This window comes from Arvicanthis niloticus, chromosome 20 (genome assembly GCF_011762505.2).
Source record: "Arvicanthis niloticus isolate mArvNil1 chromosome 20, mArvNil1.pat.X, whole genome shotgun sequence".
Lineage (NCBI taxonomy): Eukaryota > Metazoa > Chordata > Mammalia > Rodentia > Muridae > Arvicanthis > Arvicanthis niloticus.
In genome coordinates, this window is record NC_047677.1 from 35,540,655 (window position 1) to 35,563,942 (window position 23,288).

At 40.1% G+C, this 23,288-nt stretch overlaps 2 protein-coding genes across 5 annotated transcripts in view; one reads left to right on the forward strand and one right to left on the reverse strand.

The window, feature by feature from the left end:
- Positions 1-11,842, reverse strand: part of Phyhipl (phytanoyl-CoA 2-hydroxylase interacting protein like) — a 40,926-nt gene extending 29,084 nt beyond the window's left edge. The window contains exon 1 of one of the 3 annotated variants that reach the window (XM_076916902.1): positions 11,738-11,842. Coding sequence is in view for 1 of the 3 variants with exons in the window: in XM_034524127.2 (XP_034380018.1) it covers positions 11,000-11,102 (103 nt within the window). In the remaining 2 variants the exon portion in view is untranslated. Of the gene's footprint in view, positions 1-4,784; positions 4,943-10,999; positions 11,255-11,737 lie in introns of those variants that run through there. The other 2 variants (XM_034524127.2, XM_076916901.1) reach the window with 2 other exon arrangements.
- Positions 11,807-23,288, forward strand: part of LOC117724373 (uncharacterized) — a 72,828-nt gene continuing 61,346 nt past the window's right edge. Inside the window, exon 1 of one of the 2 annotated variants that reach the window (XM_076916903.1) lies at positions 11,807-12,205. In XM_076916903.1, coding sequence (XP_076773018.1) covers positions 11,954-12,205 — 252 coding nt within the window. In that variant the 5' untranslated portion in view covers positions 11,807-11,953. The remainder of the gene's footprint in view (positions 12,206-23,288) is intronic. The other variant, XM_076916904.1, reaches the window with a different exon arrangement.

Consider the following 23,288-nt stretch of genomic DNA (forward strand, 5'->3'; position numbering starts at 1 on the left):
TCCCCTATTGTTTATATTCAAGCATGTACAAATACATGCTGAAGACAATTTCTAAAATACTTTGGGCATTTGCACGCAGCATTTAGTTCTTTTTAGTCTAGGTTCGTGTGTCTTTATTTGGTCTTTCCTCTCAGCCGAAAAATTCAACAAGCTAAGAGAGCAGAATGAGTTTTGTGTCCTCTGTTGCTTTCAACGAAATCTCAAACATTTGATTTTTATCAATAAAGACTTGGGAGCCAGATGCTGGGGAGAAAGCCTGCTAGCTCCGAGAGGCAGAGAAAGCACCCTCCTCAGCCAATGTCCCAAAAGGAAGCTCTTCTTCTGCGAGCTTCTTAAACCGAATGCCCGCCCCTGCCATCTACTTCCTGTATGTCTGTCTCTCTATTCATCCTTCAACTTCCTATTACTCGCTGCTTTGTTTTCCCGTGTTCACTCCCTGTAAACTGGGTGCTTGCCCCGCCTCTTGACCTATGGGACGACTTAATCCTGTTTACAGTAAACAGAAAGCTCCTGGATTAAAGGTGTGTGCTAGGATTGAGCTACACTACAACTAGGAACAGTTTTTTGTTATTGTTTTTATTCTAAGTAAATAACACAGTCTCAGGGTTTACAGTGTGTTCAAATATCCTTCCACAGTCTTCTACAATCATACAAGAAATGAAGCCTGGAGTATAGCTATCTTTTTAAATTACCTATATGAAGCATGGGTAATTATAAAAATAAAAATGCATTCTAGATTAAAAAAAAAAAAAAACCCTCAAGAACCATTTACCAAGTTTACATGGATATATTGAGATCAACTTACTTTAAAATGTCAAAATTGTTTCTTAGTATAACTAATTTTTTAGCTATCATTGACTACACTGACAGCTATCTTTAAAATAAGACAGATCTGCTATAAGCTTTCAGAAATTGTTATTAAAACTAAATAGAAATAGTTATTTTCTCAGGGGGGTCAGGATTTACACTGTAGAGATGAAAATTGACAAGTTTTCCTTGGATTTTATATGAAAATATTTTGCAAAACAATTATATGATCTCTGATGGTTCCAAAACTTTGCATCAAAATAGTGGCTGAAGTTATTATAAATCAGATCATTAAAATGTGTTAAAAATGAAGTCATCATATCGCATAAGAAAAGAGATACCCATGGATTTTTAAAACAATGATTAAATTTGCATTTCTAACACTGCAAACTATATGTTAAATAAATAAACTCTTACTCAAAAAGTTAAGCAGTGCATTGATACCTGTCTTCAAGTGCAGAGAATACAGAAGGCATTCAGTAGAGTCCTGACGAACTCAAATGCTGAGTTCAGCTAACATCTTTACGGAAGATTTAGCAGAATGAGAACAGGGATTATGTGGCAGGGTTCCACGTGTGGTTTAGAAACATTTAAAAATGGTAAAGCCACACACAACGGAGAAAGAATGAATGTCAAAGTCAATTTCTAATGCCCCATCAATGAGATACTAAGAAATGTTGAGACAACTGTAGTAAGGGGAGAAGATGAAGTTAAAAACATCAGGAGGGGCGCTCTTGTAAATCTGCTGTCAGTTTCCATAAAGAAGTAGCTGCCATTGATAAGGATTAGGCATTAAGGTATTTAAAAAACATTGGATAATCACATATAAACTTTTCTTTTATATTGTAGATGATTTTCCCACAAGCCAACTAAAATATTATAGACAGAAAATACAAAAAATCATTAGTTCAGCACTGTGAAACAAAATATAAATATTTCAGAGGAAATGAAAATTTTATCTACTAAAAGTTTTTGATAAATATCTTTCAAATATAAATAACTTGGAAAACAAATTTATCTAATTCTGTTATAAAACTAAAAAAAAAAAGCCTCAATCTGAAAATATGTCCACAATATTTCCATGTTTATAAAATACAAATTATTTTTTCAGTAATAAAGTGCATATTAAAGCTGAGAGTCAACATTCTAGCAATACAAATTGGTCTGAAATTTTAAGAAAGAAAAGCATAGAAGAAAGAGCATTTAAAATATGATCAGTAAGTATGTGGTTTTCATAAAATAGTATTCCGTCAACAATGAAAGACAAACTGACACACTGTCACCACCCTCCAGATGAAACACTCTACCCTTTATAATTCTAGTGTGGGAGACTTTTACTGTTTCTCAGTGAGTCTAGATTGGCAAACTTGGAGAATACATGGAGAAAGGAAAGACAGCTAAGAAATCAGTTTGCCATTCCTTTTGTCTGAATCAGAATTTTAGACCTATAATGCAGTGAAAAATAGAAAAAAGGTTCTCTACCAATTAGAAAGTTTGAGAGGCGGTATCTACTAACAAGATAAACTTATACTTGGAACCTAACCATTAGGTTATGGCTATGGCATGATTACAAGAATATATATATATATATATATATATATATATATATATGCACATGTAATATATGATACATTTATAGTATACATATACAATGTACAATATATGTATTACATATATGTGTATATTACACATTATAAGTTCCTTGTTAGCCAGCTCTATGAAGCTTCTAGCTACTCTCCTATCCCATGCACACTTCCTCCCCCCAGCAACGCCACATCCAAAATACCCTGAGAGCATGAGCATGCGTAAACACACACATTCGTCATCCTGCTCTCATCTTTATCAGAAATGCTTGTCTTCTACTTCTCCCTCTGTGATATTTTACTTTTAACATCCAGAAAAAAATGTTGCTTCACAAACTGACGACACAGTTATTTAATAATCTTTCTCCACATTATTCGACTTACTTTGAATGCAGGATCCCAGTAAATATGTGTTCTGGGAGCCTTTCTTCTACCTCTGCCTATTCTGAACATAAACCCTTAAGGTTGGAACACATACACAAACAAATAGTAAACTATATAGAAGAACAATTGGAAACAAAGTAGGACTCTCTTAGGTTTTATCTTTACTTTATATGTAAGGGTATTTTGTATAAGTGCATGTCTATGCACCACATGTATGCAGTGCCTGAGAAGGCAGGGGAAGGTTTTGGGTTCCCTGAAACTGGAGTTATAAAGGGTTGTGAGCACCATGTAAGAGCTGGGAGACAAGCCTGGGTCCTCGGGAAGGCAGTACTTGTAATGCTGAGCTATCTCTCCTGCCCCAAAGCAGGTCTCTTATTAATTACTTAAGATCAGTGCCTGTAAATGAATCCCCAGAAAACGAAATGGCACTTCCCTCTAGTATTACTTAGATGGTTGCTCCACCCACTAAGGATGGCCTGTCAACTGTTCATCTCTGACCACTCATTTAGAAACTTAAAAGAATATTAGTTGATTTTTGTGTGGTGACACCTTTATCATTTTTTCTTCATTTTCATTTTTAGTAACTTGCATTTATCAGGCAATGGCAGGTAGGAAATTTGTTCTCAAAACGTCTTTTACTACACATGGTTAGATAGCTTATAGACAATAAAATGATAAGAGGTTGATTCTTTTTGAGACTAGATCTCATGTAACTCAGGCTGACCTGGAACTCCTGATCTTCTTGCCCCTACTTCTCAAGTTCTATACTGACTCTGCAATGAATACATCTCACCATGCCTGGCTCAACTCCTTTTTAATAGTATGGTTTAGAATAAAGAATATTATATGCATAAAAATCTTAAGTACTATTTATTCGTATAAATCAACATGTCTTCAGAGTTGATACCCACCTCTGGTACTTGAAAATGTATTAGTACTAGAACTGTAAGTTCACTTGTATATGTCTGCACACAGAAACATTCCTTCCTAAACTCAGACGCAAGGACCTACAGGGTCATCCATCTTGGAGTAACCATACACAGGACTAACCTATTGCATTATTTAACTTCCTATGGATCTCTGTATACTGTACACAATCTCAAAACTTTGGTAATATGCAAAAGTAAATCAGTCTACAATTTTCTTTAACACTTCAACATCTTTATCCTGTCAAGAGGGGTTAGGTAACAGCCACAGTCATAGTAGCTGTTAGTGTATACTTTAGTTAATGGTCACAAAGTAACTATTTTAAAGGGTGTGTAGGTTTGTAGATTATGTAGTCTCAGTCACAGTCACAGCCGGTTACCTCTTCTCTAGGAACACTGTTGCCATAGATTATATATAATAGAAAAAAATCAATTTATAAATATAATTTTATATAAAATGGGCATGTCTGTGTTCCAGTATGGTTTTACATATATCAACAGGTGGCAGGCTTGGGGATCTGACTCAAGGACCATAATAACTAACTTCTGGTTTACATCATAGACATAAAATATTGCCATTAGGAAACTGGTCACATAACAAATATATAAGATCAACTTGGTACTTGTTGGCCTTAGTCAGCAACTTTTAAAGTTTTAAAGACTGAGAAACTCATCAACTTCTGACTCCTGGAAGACAAGGTTACATTAAAACCAAAGTTATACAGTAAATTGTGTGTGTGCCTCATCTTTAATGGCATATGACTAGTGAATGAAGCTATAAACCTTCTGTGCTATTATAGGTAGCAACCCCCACCCCATGGTGTAGAAAACAAAACAAAACAAAACAAAACAAAACAAAACAAAACAAAACAAAAAGATGTATTCTTAGAAGTTGTCACAACCTCTGGAGCCAATAGTATATACAGGAAATCCCCAGAGCAGCTTAGTAAATGGACCACAACCACAGTTCAAATGTCCATAAGATGGCAGACTATCTATAAATGAAGTTGAGATGCTCCCTGTTCCATCATAGCTATGATGTGACTTTGAACTACCAGACTCTTGTTAGCATTTTTTAACCAACCTGGATTGCAGACTTAGTTCATCTTTGGGATTCAACTTTGGCCTTCCCCAGACTGTGCTCACTCTTTTCGTCAGGGTATATAACAAAGCTCCTTCAAGACCACTCTAAAACCGATGGCAAATCCAAACCTCTTTCTCCCACATAAGTTCTGGTCTCCCTAGCGACCTAGGCATTTTCCATGACTCATTGTTATCTCTGTTCTAGAACTCTTCTTCGGAGAACACACCTGAAGAACACATAATATGTTTCCAAGTATTTTCTTGAAGTTGGATTTAAAATGCCTTAGCTCAAATGCCTTTTTGTCTTCATAGTAATCCACCTAAAATGCCTCCCAAGATTCCAACACTATCTTTATGTAGATGAGCAAAAGGACCTCTATTTCACAATCTTCTTTAAAGCAGTGGAGTTTGTTTTATCAACTAATAATTCTAGAACGTCTATCACTAACTACAGGTATTCTGCATTCCTGCTGGAAACTTTCCAAACATTATTTTTCTTCTCAAAGATATGTGTATAAAACACATCCTTTTTGGTAAGACAATTCAATTAAAAAGTCTGAACTATCTTGAGTAGTACAGAAGAAGAAAAAGATGGCCCCAGAAAGACTATGCATTCCCTCGTGGCATTCCCTCTGAAACAGTGGCAAAGCAGTGCACAGTACTAAGACAGCCATACAGTGGCTAAGAAGTACAGTAGCCATTCTTGAAAAGCATATAGAACAGAGACCTAACATCTGAAGTTTAAAAAAGAGAATGCTATTAAGATGTCTTCAAACATTTGCTTTGTCTCATTTTTCCTCGTCAACAATTCTGATTTGCAACTTTCCAGAGTTACAATTCTAGTTATTCCTGATCCTATTCCACACTGCCTGGAATTCTATCCCGAGATCTGTACTTGTGCCTCCTTCCCTGCCAACACCCTGCATTCTGACACTAGGGAGCAGAGCATGCTAAAGCTCTCTGCACATTTAAACCCAGATGGTCCTGCTTTGCTATACATTTCTGCTCCCAGTCTTGCAAATGCTGACTTTTTTCCTTAAATGTATATGTACAAACATAGTCTCCTCCATGAGACATTAGAGTAATTATAGTCTGACAGTAATAAAAATATTTTAAATAGTTATAATATTAGGTATATATTTTAACATAGTAAGAAGAGTAAGAGATTCTTAGAAAGAAATTTAAGATACATTGAAAATAAACCCAAGAAAGAGATCTATATCCAACAAGGCGAAACTTAAATTTTGAACCTTTTCCTGAGGGCAGAGAAGGGAATGTAGAAACTAGAGTATTGTGCTTGCAGCAAGTGTCTCAACTGCTGTGATTGCTGAAGCTGATTTACAAATAAAAGCAAGCAGGGAGAAGGCTCACTTGAGTTAGAAGAAAAGCAAGGTGGGTCAAAACGAGTAGGAAATATTAGTGAAGACAGAACCAAGTGGCCCAAGTGTGCCTACAGAATGCTCTGCCCAGAGGGAGGCTCTGAGAGGCCTGCCTGGGCAGCCAGACTAGTGCCAGTTACTGCTTGGGCCACACACATTCTGCCACTGGAGGGAGTCTGTTCACATTGCCTTTGATGTGACTTTCCCTCTAAAACTTCTTAGTCTTCTATGGAAATGAAATTAGAGCTCCTACCAAGAGTAAGAATTGGTTTAACACAGCTGATGGTTTTCTTGTGCTTGTGTGCTTAGCTTTTATTTATTCATTTGGGTTCTTTGCTCTCTAGTGAAAACCTACATTGCCCCTCGCAGTGGTATCTGAGGCAAAGAAATGAATACAGAGACATATGACCCGAGCAGGGCAGCTGTAGGAAAGAGCATGAAGGGGAATATTGTCAAGCCAGGGCAGAGGGGAGCTGAGGCAGACACTGCTTTAAAGAGCGTGCTCCGGTCATAAGGCACAGGGAAAGCAGCAGCAGATGTGAACTGGAAGCTGAACACGGCTTCTAGAACTGGGAGTGACAACAGTGTGACTGTTGGGATACTACCAAGCAAGGGGTCTCAATCCTGCCACTGAGACTTTTTTTCAATTTGCCCTTAAAATTCAGAATTTATGGTTGCCAATAATTTCTCATGACATGCTTTCCTAAACAGCACACAATTGAATTGTTAACAGGGATGCAGATATTGGCCAGAGAAGGGGATGGAGGGTGGGGGTGGGGAGGAAGAAAAGAGGGAGGAAGGGAGGAAGGGAGGAAGAGAGAGAGATTTTAAAAAGTACTGGGTTCAACTCAAGAGAGTATGTGCAAGATAACATTCCACTCCCAATAATTTTTCTCTATTTTGCAACCAGAATTGTGGTCTATGCCACATTAATCATTTTGCATTTCAAAATCCTATATGACATTACTATGCCTGTTTTGCATGAGAGTGCCTCTGGCTAAAGCAGGTTAAGTAACTTGCCCACGGTTACAGGGCTAACAAGGGCCAACAATCTAACCTGGCCATGTGATCTGAAATGGTATTCCTGCTATTCCATGCCGCATGTCAGTGGGACTGAGTCATGATCACTTCACATTCTTGTGATGAAGGGATGCATTCCAGGTGTTCTTCCCAGGCATTTGCTTGCTTTAGAAATGTTATTATAGGCTACCTAATTCAGACTGAGCCACTTGGGTTTTTATGCTCCCAAAGTTAAACTGTGTTCCGTTCATATGTCAAAAGCATAAAAGGAGGTTTCAGCTCCTGTAATTTAAGTAAACAAGGTTCCTTAAAGGAATCTATGTTTTGAATATATTAAAGAGAAAAACTTTCCCTTCCTGTTCTCTACCTAACAAATGATGATTACAATGAAACTGTAGTTTACTTAAGTTGTATTCACTAGCTAAGGAGCATCATAAATCTCATACCTAGAGGGGATGACACCATATCTAGACAGTCACAAGATGACCTATTCAGAGAGATAATGACTATTAAAGAGAGAAAGCTGTGTGTGTATGGGGGGACCTGCTAATACTATAAAAAAAATCAGTCTTTTCTACTTCTCTATAACAACAATATAGGTAGCTTGGAAAAACACACAGAGATCTATCTATAATCTCTTATCGATTGGTCTATCTATCTATCTATCTATCTATCTATGGCAAAGTGCATATAAATCACTTTCAGAAAGGAACAGAAGCGAGTATGTGTGTGTATATATATAATAAAAACATGATGAGAATCAGAATTGAAATGGAGCCTTGTATAGCAGGTGGTGAACTTCTTTCTTTTTTTCTTTCTTTCTTACCACAGGTCAGCAAGTACCTCATGCTATTATGGGAAGAAACAAACTAAAAATGGATTCCCATATTACTGATATTTTCAGATGAAAGTCTGGATTTTTTTTTCCTCCCATTAAAAACAACATTATGAAGTTACACAGTGCATTTAAGATAAGTACACTAGAGCATTCTAGAGCTAGGAGAAGAAGTACTTGCCTGGTCAGAAGAGGGATTAACAGATGCTCCCATAGCTACTGTACATATTCCAACAGTTTCCTAACAGAGTGCTGCCCAGAAGCCTCATTTTGAACTACAGTGACTAGCACATGGGCAGGAACCATGTACCAGCAACAAAGCAGACATGCCTAGGAAGGACTACTCACAAGGATATCCGCATGCGCAATTACAGGAATCCTCTTGTTTTATTAAAAAATTAAACACATGGCTATTTGAACTCAGGTATTTTCTCAAGATTATGAAATATTTCGAAAAAAGTTTAAAAAGTGAAAGGTAATGCTGTGAGATGATACTAGTAACATAAACTACAATTCAGAGGAAAAGTCAGCTACAGATTTACCAGGAACTGTAGCTTGTGACTCATGAAACATACAGAGCATGACACAATTCAAAACCTCTGCAAGTAGAAAGGAACATACATTAGTGATCACCCTGTACTTTGCCCGAATCTACTTTATTTAATTTCCAAGGAATTTGTTTCATAGATCAATTACCAAATTAACAAGAGTAAAATGGAAGGATTAAAAAGTAAGCCACAAACAAAACCACATACTCCCATATTCATAAAATAAAACTACAGCTCTGTAGACCTAAAACATAAAAGATATATGTTCAGCTACGTCTGCTGCAATCTTGCCTTTCTGCTCAGTATATTGATAGAAGTGAAACAGTGAGAGTTGAGGGGAAGGAGAGTGAGTGAAGTACAGGGAGCCGACACCATGCATCTGGAAATATCTCAATATGAAATCGTGCTAAGGAAAGTCTTAATACAGATTGAATGTAGCCTACTACAAACCATTCTATAAAAATCTGTGTCGTTCCCTCTAAATGACGGTCATGAAGCCAACTTACTGATTAGAAATTGCCATATATTGGAACAGGGTCACGAGGGGGAGGGAGGAACATAAGCATGTGACAGCCTTTCGGTGAAATGTCTCCCTGTTTTCACATTTTTAAAGACATGGCTCTTTGTAACTCCTTGGTTTAAATTACTTTACAAAATGAAACCTGACTAGTCTAGAGGACTATAAATAATCATTGTTATAGCTATTGCTTGATCCCAACAATTAATTAAATGTTACATAATTTGCTCCTCTTGCAGGATTCATAATGCCAACTGAAACAACTAAAATTGGATCCAAAGAGCTACTACTCCAGAGGAACAGACTATAGTAAAAGCAGAACTAACTCCCACACCCTACATTATAACTTCACTAAACAAACATTTCCATACCATCCATCATAAACACGGAGAATGCAATTTTAAAAACTGAAATTATTAAGGTCTGAGGAACAGCAGTAGGTTGTCCACTTCCACTTATTATCTGAATGAGTACTTGATGAGTCGCTGAATCAAATAAAAATCAAATCTACTTTTGTTAGAATCTTGGTTTTCTTTGAAACCAATTTGAGAAAATAAAAATAGCTGCAATTTACAAAGGTAATCTACCGACAAGGGAAAGAGCAGCCTTTTCAAGAATACTTGTGTATTCAGGCTACACCTCTTTTATAAGTTAAGGTTTGTTGTGTTCAAAGAGTTTGAATTTTCATTTTGAGATTATTAATAATAAATTCATACTAACAATTAAAAATTATTAAGCAGGATTTTAGTGCTCAATCGACTTAAATATTTAAGCTAGCAACGCCTAAACCAGTTATTACTATTTCGATGGCTTTTAAAAAAAAACCAAGATCTTTCCTATATGAGTTATGCTGCTAAATTCTATGACCTTACCGTGCACCAATTAATAATCTCTCATAACTTTTCTTTAAAATGCTTGATAGCCATTACTCACATACAGTTAAACATTCTCACTGATAATCAAGTGTTTCCATGTCAACGGGTTTTCCCGTGTTATATGCAGAATTTAACAATTACTTGGCCAATCAGCAATCAGACGACTTCTTTACAAATGAAGTTTTATTCCAAATCACTGAAACAACACTGATCCTCCAACTAGCCAAACACCCCGTTCAGTGCCCAACACTGATCCTCTAACTAGCCCAACACACAGCGCTGTGCCCACACTGCAGAGTACTAGTTAGCACTTTAACACTCTAGGACCTGTGATCAGTCATTCCCTTTTTTCCCCGTAGACTGCCAACTTTAACAATAGAGTGCCGACACATCAACACACAATGGTGTGTGCCGCACACACACCGAATCGCAGCAGACGTAGAGGAAGGACCAATTCCTGTTCGGGGATTTTTTTTTTTTTTGACAGTCTCACAATCCCTGCCCAGAGCCAGGAGCCTTGTGTCTGTCCTTGGTGCTGAAACACAGCTTTTCTGCCCCCGACTAAAATACTACCAGGCTCACCCCAGTTAGACACTTCTGGGGTTCAGAGGTTTTTCAAGAGAATGGATAAGTTTCTGGTCAAGCCTATCTAGCCTTCGCGGTGGCGGGGAAGTCCCCAGCCGGGAGACCCAGGACCTGCCTGCTGCAGAATAGGCAGCACCGGGCCGCGGACCCGAGAGGCGCCCTCTCCACAGCCGAGCCTTCTCCCGCGGATCCGAACGGTTCCTTCTTCCCTGTGGAGCCCTCTCCGGCGGACCCATCGGATCCCTCTCCCCGGTAGCCTTCTCCCGCGAACCTGAGCGGCGCCCTCTCCTAAAGCCCCGAGAGGCGCCCTCTTCCCTAACAGCCTCCCCCCGCGGACCCGAGAGGCGCCCTCTCCCTCCAGCAGCCTCCTCCTGCGGACCCGAGAGGCGCCCTCTCCCATGGACCGGACACCTCCGCCCGCGTCCTTTTGTCTCCCGCCGTCGCCTCCGTGCCTCACCATCACGGTCGCACAGCTGGATGGCCTCCAGGCTGAGGTTCTTGATCTCCTCACACGGGCTGCTGGGGCTGCTGAGGGCATGGTCCAGGCGCGGCACCTCCATCTTCGCGACCCCGCGTCGAAGCCAGGCGCCAGCGGCCGGCGGGGCAAAGGGCGGGAAAGGCCTGAGACGGCTGAGGACGAGGGCAGCCTCCGGTCCGGTGTCGCGGCCGAGGCGGCGGTGGTGGCGGCGGCGGCGGTGGCGGTGGCGGCGGCGGCGGCGGCGGCGGCGGCGGCGGCAGCGGCGGCAGAAGCTCCTCCGAGTGCGCGGCTCGTAGACTGAACGCCGGCCGGCGCGAGCGCGGGAGGAGCGCGCTCTCGGCTGAAGGGAGGGCCGCGCACGCTCACGGGGGCGGGGCTGGAAGTGGACGCGCCTACCTGCCTGCACTCGGGCCCCGCCCCTTTTCTACCGCGCGCGCGAGCGGGCCCCGCCTCCTGCCTGCCGCGCGCGGGTACGCGCACGGAGGACAGGGTGTCCGTGGGCGCGCCTACCTGCCTGTACACGGGCCCCGCCCCTTTTCTACCGCGCGCCTGGACCCCGCCCCCTGCTTGCCGCGCGCGCACGCGCACGGACGCGGACGCGCTCTGCGCTCTCCTCACGAGGGTTCTGCGCCCGGTCAGTGACGCGCACGCGCTCTGACACGCGGGCGCGATGCCTCCGTCACCACCCTCGCCCTGTGGCGCGCACCCACAACCCACCTGCGGCCGCAGAGACCCTTCCCGGGCTCCAGTTACGCGCACGCGCGCCCCACTGCCTCCCTACGCACCGGGACCCCGCCTGGCGCGCGCACGCGCCCTCGGCTCTTCCCCGGCGTCGCAGCCCGGGCGCCTTCTCACGCTAGAAGCGGAGGAACAGGGAGCGCGCGAGAAGCGCGGGCTGTGGCTAGCTGATCGGCGCGTCGCGCTCGCCCGGCGATGGCGGCTAGGCTCTTTTCAGATGCCAGGCAGAGCCACGACTGCCAACCCGGGCTGCGGCGAGGCGAACGCGCTGGTTGCTTGTTTGACCACCACATTGGGAAACTGAGGCTCGAGCCGCCTAGGGCTCCGTTTCCCTGCTCTGCGAGCCCAGCCGACGTTTCCTCACGAAGCCCCGCAGTGAGGAATGAGCGGCCACCTGAGGACTGCACCGGGCAGGGAGCGCGAACTCAGGTCGGTGCCGCGGGACAGGTGAGGCAGCAGGAAGCTGGCGGCTGGCTGTGGAGGAGGCAGCTTCCGGGTGACAGCCACTTGTCAGCTTGCCTTCTCATCCACTCAGCTAACAAACAAGTCTTCAGTGCTCTCCCTGGGCCAGGGCATTGTTCTGACTGAAAACTGCAGGCTGAAGCACATCACCTGTTCTTTGTTACCCTAGAAAATGAAAGGGGGACCTGTGGCCTTCCGGTGATGCCATATTTGCACGCCCCATTGCTTTCAGTAAGATATTTCAGTGCACTCTGATGGTGCAAAGGTTTGAAAAATAAAGTCGCTATAGATGACAGCCGATGGCCTCTGTTCTCATTTGCTGATTCGGAATGTTATTTTGGTTTTCTTGAGATCACGGGATCAAAAGAGGCCCCTCTCCCCCTTGTATTATTTATGGTTATTGGTAATAATTTATGTTCCTTGTTTACTGATTTTCCAATTTCAAACACTGATATTCACCAATAAAAACAATTTACATATAGATTGCTATATGCTACCTTTTCTAGTCACATCTGTTTAGCCATAAACAACTAAATCGAATTGATTGAAGTCTCATAAAATGGAAGGACCCACTTTAGATAAAATACGCCTGTGAGAAAATTTGGCACAATTAAAGGTTGATAAAAATCCGTGTAAGATAATTTTGTATCATTAAGTAAAATGTCCTTGTTATGAACTTCGGGATTAATGAGCTGGATCTTTGTTTTGAGCTGGAAAAAAACCATTCCAGTAATAAGGTAGGAGATACACTAAGGAGGGAGTAAATTACTGTTTGTCAAGAGAAATGACAAGACAGTAGTTATTGGTGGATTTCTTATGTTCAAAAGCCTAGATCAGTAGAACTGGATATTGACAACGGAAGCACAGTGGGTTCATCTTTCAGAGAATTCTCAGATTTATAAATCACAAGAGGAACAACTGCAAACTACAAAAGTAGTTTACCCACAATTGACAAATATAATATGCATACATTAGAGCTTTAACTCACACAAATGTTACAAGTGTATCAGGACAATATATCAGGTGCTGAGAATTGGGGACCACATTCATTTGACAATGACCACATTGTCAACGGTGAGCAAGACATCCTAGGCAAAGAGAATATATTAATTACTTTCCATTACTATTACTAAATTGCTAACATAGCTGAGAAGAGGAAAGGTTTATTTTGGTTCAGTTTTGGTATAGTCAGCCTATTATAATGGGGAAGCCATGTTCACTAATGGCAGATGAGAAAGCATATCTATAGTGGTGGGAAGCAGCCAAGGATAATACACCTCTGAAGACATGACTCAGTGACCTACTTCTTCATCCAGGTCTCCATTTTCAAGTTCTCCACAGTCTTCCCAATAGCATCAACTAGACAGAGGACCTGAGGCAGAGATTTCAGATTCAAACCATAATAGGGAAGGCAGGAGCTCCTGCTACAAGTTCCTCAGTACTCAAAATGTAGCTAGGTTGATATCCACTAGAATGGCCATGAACCATCATATTAAGAGCAAGGTACCTTTAGCAAACACTATTATATTTACTTTCTGGGCCAGAAATATCCAGACTACCAAAGACATGCTACTCTTCAGTCAGAAAAAGCCACCAGGCTGAACTGAAAACAAACAAAGACAAATGCACAGGCATAAATTGTAGTTACCATCTTAAAGCAAACTACTAGAAACAACTAGGAGAAAAAGGAATGTCATTATAGACACAAGAGGAAGGAGAAGTTCCCATTCGATTCCAATAACCTTTGGCACGATTCTCAAGTTCATGGAACCTCTTTCTTTTAAAAACTATTTTATTATTCATTTATATCCCAATATCAGCCCCCTTCTCTTCAAAGTCCCCCCCCTGCAGCTCCTCTCCTCATTTCTCCCTTTCTCCTGTAAGAAGGGGACACCCCCCCTGGGTATCATCCCCTTCCTCACTGTATATCAGTCACTGCAGGACTAGGTGCATCCTCTCTCACTGAGGCTAGACGTGGCAGTCCAGTTAGGGGAACAGGATCCCCAAGCAGGCAACAGAGTCAGGGACATCTCCTGCTTTAATTGTTGGGGAACTCGAATGAAGACACATCAGAATACATACATACATACATACATACATACATACATACATACATACATACATAATTATACACATACACACGCACACACACACACATATATATATGTATATATATACATATATATGCACACATACACACACACAGACACACACACACATATATATGGGAGGGTGTTGGGTAGGGGGAGTGGGAGTGTGGGGCCAGTTCATGCTCATTCTTTGTTGGTTCAGTCTCTGGGAGTCCCCAGGGGTCCAGGTTAGTTGACTCTGTTGGTCTTGCTGTGGAGTCCCTGTCCTTTTTGGGTCCCCTCAATCTTTCCTCTGACTCTTCCACAAGATTCCCCGAGTTCCATCAAATGTTGAGCTATGGGTCTCTACATCTGTTTTAGTCAGCCATTGGATGGACTCTTTCAGAGGAAAGTTATGCTAGACTCCTGTCTATAAGCACAACAGTATGTCATAATTAGTGTCAGGGATTGGTTCTTGCTCATGAAACATGGGTTTCAATTTGGGCCAGGCATTGGTTGGCCATTTCCTCTGTCTCTGCTCCATCTTTGTCCCTGCAGTTTGTAGGCAGGACACATTTCGGGTATAAAGTTTTATGGGCAGGTTGCTGCCCTTATCCCTCCACTGGGAGTCCTGCCTAACTACAGGAAGTAGCCACTTCAGGATCCATCTCTCCCACTGCTAGGAGTTTTAGCTAGAGTCACCCCCATAGACACCTTGGGGCCTCCCCTGTTTCAGGTCTGGCATGTTCTAGAGACACCACCCACTGCTAATTTCCAATTTCCATTCTCTCTCGCCTGCTCTTCTTACACCTGACACCCCCCATCCTGATCCCCTTCCTGTTCCCCCTCTGTTCCCTACTTCCATCCACCTCTGATATCTGTTTTATTTCCAATTCTGAGACATATTCAGCCATCCTCCCTTGGGCTTTTCTTGTTATCTGGGTTCTTTGGGTCTGTGGATTGGTAGCATGGTGGTTATCTTATACTTCATGGCTAATATCCACTTATAAGTGAGTACATGTCTTTTTGGGTCTGGCTTACCTCACTCAGGATGGTGTTTTCTAGTTCCATCCTTCTGCCCGCAAAATTCATGTTTTCTTTGTTTTTAATAGCTGAGTAGTACTCCCTTGTGTACATGAACCACATTTTCTTGATCCATTCTTCAGGTGAGGGACATCTAGGTTGTTTCTAGTTTCTGGAAAAGCTGCTATGAATATAGTTGAGCAAGTGTCCTTATGGGATGGCTTAGCATCCTTTCAGTATATTCCCAGGAGTGGTATACCTGGGTCTTGAAGTAGAACTATTGCCAATTTTCTGAGAAACTGCCAAATTGATTTCCAAAGTGGTTATACAAGTTTTCATCCCCACCAGCAATAAAGTGCTTCCCTTGTGCCACATCCTCACCAGCATGTGCTGTCCCTTGAGTTTTTGTTCTTAGCCATTCTGATGGGTGGGAAGTGGAATCTCAGAGTTGTTTTGATTTGCATTTCCCTGATAACTAAGTACGTAGAATATTTCTTTAAAAGTTTCTCAGCCATTAGAGATTCCTCTGTTGAGATTTCTGTTTAGCTCTGTACCTCATTTTTTTTTTTAATTGGGTTATTTGGGTTGTTGGTGTCTAACTTCTTGAGTTTTTATATTTTTTGGATATTAGCCCTCTGTCAGATGTAGAGTTGGCAAAGATCTTTTCCCAATCTGTAGGCTGTTGTTTTGTCCTTTGCCTTACAGAAGCTTTTCAGTTTCATGAGGTCCCATTTATTAATTATTGATCTTAGTGCCTGAGCCATTGGTGTTCTGTTCAGGAAGTTGTCTCCTGTACCAATGAGTTCAAGGCTATTCCCCACTTTTCCTTCTATTAGATTTAGTGTATATGGTTTTACATTGAAGTCTTTCTTTGATCCACTTGGACTTGAATTTTGTGCAGGGTGATAAATATGGCTTTATTTTCCATTTGTTGAAGATGCTTTCCTTTTTCCATTGTATGATTTTGGCTTCTTTATCAAAAATCAAGTGTCCATAGCTGTGTGGGCTTATTTCTGGGTCTTTGATTCTAATCCACTGATCAATCTGACTGTTTCTATACCAATACCATGCACTTTCTATTCCTCTTGCTTTGTAGTACAGAATGAAGTTGGGGATGGTGATTCCTCCAGAAGTTCTTTTATTGTGCAGGATTGTTTTAGCTTTCCTGGGTTTTTGTTTTTCCAAATGAAGTTGAGAATTGTTTGTTCAAGGTCTGTAAAGAATTGTGTTGGGATTTTGGTGGGAATTGCATTGAATCTGTAGATTGCTATTGGTAAGATGGCCATTTTTACTATGTTAATTCTACTCATCCATGAGCATGGGAGATCTTTCTACCGTTTGGTATCTTCCTCAGTTTCTTTCCTCAGAGACTCAAAGTTGTCATACAGATATTTCACTTGCTTCATTAGAGTTACACCAATATATTTTTCATTATTTACAACTATTGTGAAGGGTGTTTTCTCCCTATCTTCTTTCTTAACCCATTTATCATTTGTATAAAGGAAATCTACTGATTTCTTTGAGCCATTTTGCTGAAGGTGTTTATCAGCTGTAGTTCTCTGGTAGAATTTTTGAGGTCAGTTTTATTTACTGTCATATCATGTATGAATAGCAATACTTTGACTTCTTTTCCAATTTGTATCCCTTGGTTTTCTTTAGTTGCCTTATTGCTCTAGCTAGGACTTCAAGTACTATATTGAAGACATAGGGAGAGAGTAGACAGCCTTGTTAGTGGAATTGCTTTAAGTTTTTCTGCATTTGGTTTAATGTTGGCTGTTGGATTGTTGTGTTTACGTATGTACTTTGTATCCATGGTCTCTCCAAGAGGTTTAACATGAAGGCATGTTGGCTTTTGTCAAAGGCTTTCTTCAGTATCTAATGAGATCATTATGTGGATTTTTTTCTTTTAGTTTCTTTATATGGCAAATTATGTTGATGGGATTTTGTAATGAACCAACCCTGCATCCCTGGGATGAATCCTTATTGATCATGGTGGATGATTTCTTTGATGTGTTTCTGGATTTGGTTTGCAAGTATTTTATTGAGTATTTTTACATAAATGCTCATAAGGGAAATTAGTCAGAAATTCTTTCTTTATTGAGTCTTTATGTGGGTTAGGTATCAGGGTAACTATGGCCTCATAGAATGAATTTGGCAATATTCCGTCTGTGGAATAGTTTGAGGAGTATTGGTATTAGCTCTTCTTTGAAAGTCTGGTAGAATTCCGCTCTAAAACCATCTGGCCCTGTTTTTGTGTGTGTGTGTGGGGGGAGACTTTTAATGACTGCCTCCATTTCCTTAGGGGTTGCAGGACTACTTAGTTTATCTGATCTTGATTTAACTTTGGTAAGTGGTATCTGTCTAGAAAAATCATCCATTTCATTTAGATTTTCCAATTTTGTGGAGTACAGATTTTTGAAGTAAAACCTAATGATTCTTTGAATTTCCTCAGTGTCTGTTGTTATGTCTCCCATTTCAGTTATAATTTTGTTAATTTGGGTGCTGTCTCTCTGCCTTTTAGATAATTTGGTTAAGGGTTTGCCTATCTTGTTGATTTTCTCAATGAACCATCTCTTGATTTCATTGATTCTTTGTATTGTTCTCTGGGTTTCCAGTTGATTAATTTCAGCCCTGATTTTGATTATTGCCTACCATCTACTCCTCTTCAGTGTGTTTACTTCTTTATTTTCTAGAGTTTCTGAAGTGGGAACTTGTAGTTTCTTTGGAAAGTTAGCTATGTCAAATGATATTTTGCTGGGGCACACAGGTGAAAGGATGTCTTGATATAGCAGATACGTGAAAGGACGCTTGATGAAGGGGTATAAATATGACCCCACAGACAGTGTGAGACGAGCACTGAGCACTGGTTTGGTTTGCTCTGCCTCGCTGTTCTTTGCTAACTACATGCATGATGTATTGCCTCACCTTACATAGCATTGTTGAGCTCAACTTGTGATAACTCTGACATTCAGAGAAACTCTCCCAAGAACTGCTCATGATGTTCCTGTGGCAGTTTGCTGCGTCCACAGCCTTGCCTCAGGTCCGTTGGTGAGTCTAGCAGTTTCTTCAGGATTGAACTTCAGATGCTAGTTCCTGTGTGGTATCCATCTGCCCAGAGGACTGGTCTGCAGCTGCTGAGTCATATTGGTGTTTGCTATGGGACTGAACTTCTACCAAAGAAGATTGAGCTAGCTCCCAAAGAAGTATTGCTGAACAGGTCCACTTCCCTCATATCCTAATAACTTTTTTCTTCCACTACCTCTGTGGGGTGGTGCAAAAAATTTATGCCTACAACTTTCAGGTGTACTTCTTAAATTGCTGATATGAGAACTTTCTAATTTCTTTATGGGGACACTTCATGCTATGAACTTTTGTCTTATAACTGCTTTCATTGTGTCCCATAAGTTTGTGTATGTTGTGCCTTCATTTTCACTGAATTCTAGAAAGTCTCTTTTTTCCTTCCTCTCTCTCTCTCTCTCTCTCTCTCTCTCTCTCTCTCTCTCTCTCTCTGTGTGTGTGTGTGTGTGTCTCTCTCTCTCTCTGTCTGTCTCTCTGTCTGTCTCTCTCTCTCCTGACCCAATGATTATTGAGTAGAGAGTTGATTAATTTCCATGAGAATGTAGGCTTTCTGTTGTTGTCAATGTCCAGCCTTAATTCATGGTGGTTTGCTAGGATACAAGGTGTTATTTGAGGTTTTTTTCTATCTTTTGAGGCGTGCTTTGTGACTGAGTATATGTTCAATTTTGGAGAAGGTTCCATGAGGTACTAAAAAGAAGGTACAAGCTTTTGTGTTTAGGCGAATATTCTATAGATATCTGTTAGGTCCATTTGATTCATAACCTCTATTAGTTTCATTGTTTCTCTGTTTAGTTTCTGTCTCATTGACCTGTCAATTGGTGAGAGTCGGGTGTTGGAAGTCACCCACTATAAATGTGTGGGGTTCGATGTATGATTTAAGCTTTAGTAGTGTTTCTTTTACAAATGCAGGTGCCTTTGCTTTTGGGGCAGAGATGTTCAGAATTGAGATGTCATCTTGGTGGATTTTTCCTTTGATGAGTATAAAATGTCTTTCTGTATCCCTTTTGATTACTTTTGGTTAAAAGTATATTTTATTAGATATTAGAATGGCTCCTCCAGCTTGTTTTTTGGTTCCATTTGCTTAGAAAACCCCTTTCCAGCCCTTTACTCTGAGGTGATGTCTACTTTTGTTGCTGAAGTGTGTTTTTGTTGCAGCAGAATGATGGATCCTGTTAATGTATCTACTTTGTTATCCTGTGTCTTTTTCATTGGGGGAATTGAGACTATTGATGTTGAGAGATATTAATGACCAATGATTGTTAGTTCCTGTTATTTTGATGGTGGTGGTAGTGGTGGTGGTGGTGGTGGTGTGTGTGTGTGTGTGTGTGTGTGTGTGTGATTCTCTTCTTTTGGATTTTCTGATTGGAATAATCTATTTCTTGTGTTTTCTTGGGTATAGTTACACAAACATGCCTCTAACAAGGAACTTAATTTTTCCTTTAAAAAAAAAGATTTATTTATTTATTTACATGAGTGCTTTGTATGTACATCTGCCTGCTAGAAGGGAACATTGGTATTCATGAGACTACGGTTATAGACAGTTATAAGTACCATGTGTGTGCTGGGAATTGAACTCAAGTCCTCTGGAAGAGTAGCTAGTATTCTTAACCACTGAGCCATCTCTCCAGCCCCAATTTTTCCTCCTTTAATATTTGTTGTATGATAAAACCTTTTCAGGGGAGATGCAACACACACTCAAGTCTACTAACTCAAAGAGTCCTCAACAGACAAAAGTATGGATTCCAGCAAAGTCCGACTTGATGAACCAGTGAATTTCATTGTGGTTACTCTTAGAAATATGACTGGAGGGTTACTTACAGGAGTATGGCTGTGGGGTTACTTATAGGAGAAGAAATGACTCAAAGACAGTTGTATCACCAAGGCTCACTCCAGTGTGAGTGCCAGATCACAAAAGATGGGAACCTGGACCTCATGGCACAGCCTGCAGGCAATAAGCTAGAGAGTGTTCTTTCCCAGTGACTGGCCCAAACTTCTTCTAGGCAGCTTGGCTGGTTTCTACATATTCCATGCAACTGGTCTGGTCTGAGTGTTCTTTGCAGCTTTTTATTCTCTGGGAGTCTTTGTGGTCAGCTTCCTTTGGTCTGAGGGGGACTCAGCATTTATTGCTTACTCTGGCAGGGAGGGACTAGTGAATCTGGTAAGTTTCAGGAACTTCCTGAAGTTGCTTAAGTGTTTACCTTCTGGTTTAAGGAGATTTCTATAGAATGGAATGTTTCAATGTCAGGTGAAAGTGTTATGTAACAGGATTACATAGTAATAATTTTTCTCTTGTTGTGTATATTCAAACCTATAGCTAAACAGTTCCACTTCCTTTGAAACTGTCTCCATTTGAGTTTAGCAGAAAGGCAGAACTAATTCTTTCAAATGTTGCTGATACTCATTGTTTCAAGTTCCTCTATCACTATTGACATCTTTGGAAGTTGAAAAATTGGTAAATCCATATGTAAACTCATTAAGTTTAGAATTTAGTAAAATATAAAGGAAAACACAGTAGTCTATTATGATCTATCTTTGCTCGATGTGAGACATTTTGTGGTGCAACACAGGATTAACTTTTCTGTCAGGTATAGTTAACTGCCCAGACAATCTGACCTTGTAAGTACTTCTTTCCCAACATTTTCTTTTATTTCCCTTGTGGTGTTTTCAGCACATTCTATTAGAGTCCTCCAGGTACTATGCTCTGTACAACATACTGAATCATTAAATTGAATAGCAAACTTTGTGCTTATTCACATTCCTTTGATTGCCTAAGATTTTTATCAAGGCCAAAGGAAAGCAGGAAACAGAATCCTTGGGTAGGATTCTAAACTTGTCTTTTCTGATCGACTCTAGGCACATTCTAGTTCTCCATGCCTTGGGAAAAAAGATAAAGAAAAAAAAAAAAAAACCAAACCATAGAAACAATCAGAAAACACATAATTGATGAAGGCAGTGGTTTTTATGTTTCTTCTCATAACATTGCTATAACCTTTCCTAAGCTTTTATTATGAACAGTAGGACAAAAGGAAATTCAGGAATTGATAGAAAGTTGAGAGCAACTGAAATATTTTAAATTAATTTGCTGTACCTCAAATCATGTCTGGACTTATGAAGACCAAATGAGAACTGCATATAACAGGGTTGTATGAACTATAGATACAATTAGACTATTGTTATTTGTGGACACTTAGAATCTCATTTTTTAAAATGTAGTAGTTTTCATAGTCTGAAAGTCTTGAACTAGTTCAGTAATCATTTTAAAACACTGAGAACATCTGCATTTTGGATTAAATGTATGATTATAATGCTGAGACTTTTAAGACAAGATGATAGTTGAACATATGCAAATTATAAATTAATGCACTATATTGATATAATAAGAAATAAACATCACAGGATCATCAATAGATACAGGAAAAATAGATTTATCAATATTCAACATCCTCACATGTTTAAAAAAAAAAGGCAGCTCAGAACCAACTCCAAGAATCCAACATCTTTTTCTGGCCCCCACGGGTACTTAAAGCTCATGCCCATACCCTCACACCTATACACGTATACATAATTAAATATAAAGTAACTTATAAAAAAACTAAAATGCTTAAGGGATAAAATTAACGGATGATGTGGAAGATCCCTAAAATAAAACCTGCCAAACATTTAACAAATAACTTTTTAAATGTCAAATAAATGGAAGTTATCCATTTACTTCTACATCTGAAAAAGTAATATAAAAATGTCCACGGTAACCAATATAGTGTACAGATTCGATGTAATTTTTAACAAATCTCTAGTGGCATTTTCCACAGAAACACAAAAAAATTGCCTTTAATATCATGAAACTATAAAATGTTTCAAAGGGCTAAAGCTTGAGTAAAAAGTACAAAACGGGAGGCATTCTGGTTTTTAAGCTATATTTAAAAGCTTTTGTGCTCAAAACATTGGGTTATTAGCATAATAACAGAAATGTTGACTAATGGAACCAAATAGAAGACTAAGAAACTCACATGTGTCCAGTCAGTTTTCTATAGAATTATAGATACTAGAATATACACTAGAGAAAAAAAGGGATCAGAAAAACTGGATTTCCCTTATATTAAAAATAATGAAATTGGACCTTCTCTTATACACAAGAATTAACTCAAAATGGAGTAAAGACTTAAATGTAAGGTCTGAAACCATAAAACAATAAGAAAACACGGAGTAAGCCTTTAACATGGATCTAAAAATGGATTTTTGGATTCAACACCAAATACACAGGCATCAAAACCAAAAATAGACAACAGAGAGTGTTATCAAATTGGAAGGAATCTGCATAGCAAAGTAACACCAAGAAGCACCGGGCAGTGGTGGCACACGCCTTTAATCCCAGCACTTGGGAGGCAGAGGCAGGTGGATTTCTGAGTTCGAGGCCAGCCTGGTTACAGAGTGAGTTCCAGGACAGCCACAGCTATATAGAGAAACCCTGTCTTGAAAAACAAAAAAAACCAAAACAAACAAACAAACAAAAAAAACCACCAAGAAGCATCCTAAGTAATGAAAAAAATGTAGAACATATGGTTATAAGCATTATACTAAATATATAAGAATCTCAGTAGCAAAATACAAGTGACCCAATTGAAAAAAAAAATGGACAAAGACATTTTTTCCCAAGGAAGAAATACAAAATGCCTACATTTGGATATAAGAAAATAGTTAAGATGGCCAACAGCAATAATCATAGAAATAAAATTCCACAATGATAACTAATGTAGTCATCAAAAAGTCAAAGAAGGGCAAGTGTTGGAAAGAATATGTAACAAAGGCAAGCTTAAGGGAATGTAAGTTGGTACGAGCACTATGAGAAAACCAGTATGGAGTTGTCTCAAGGTCATAGTAGAAGAGGTACCATGTGACCC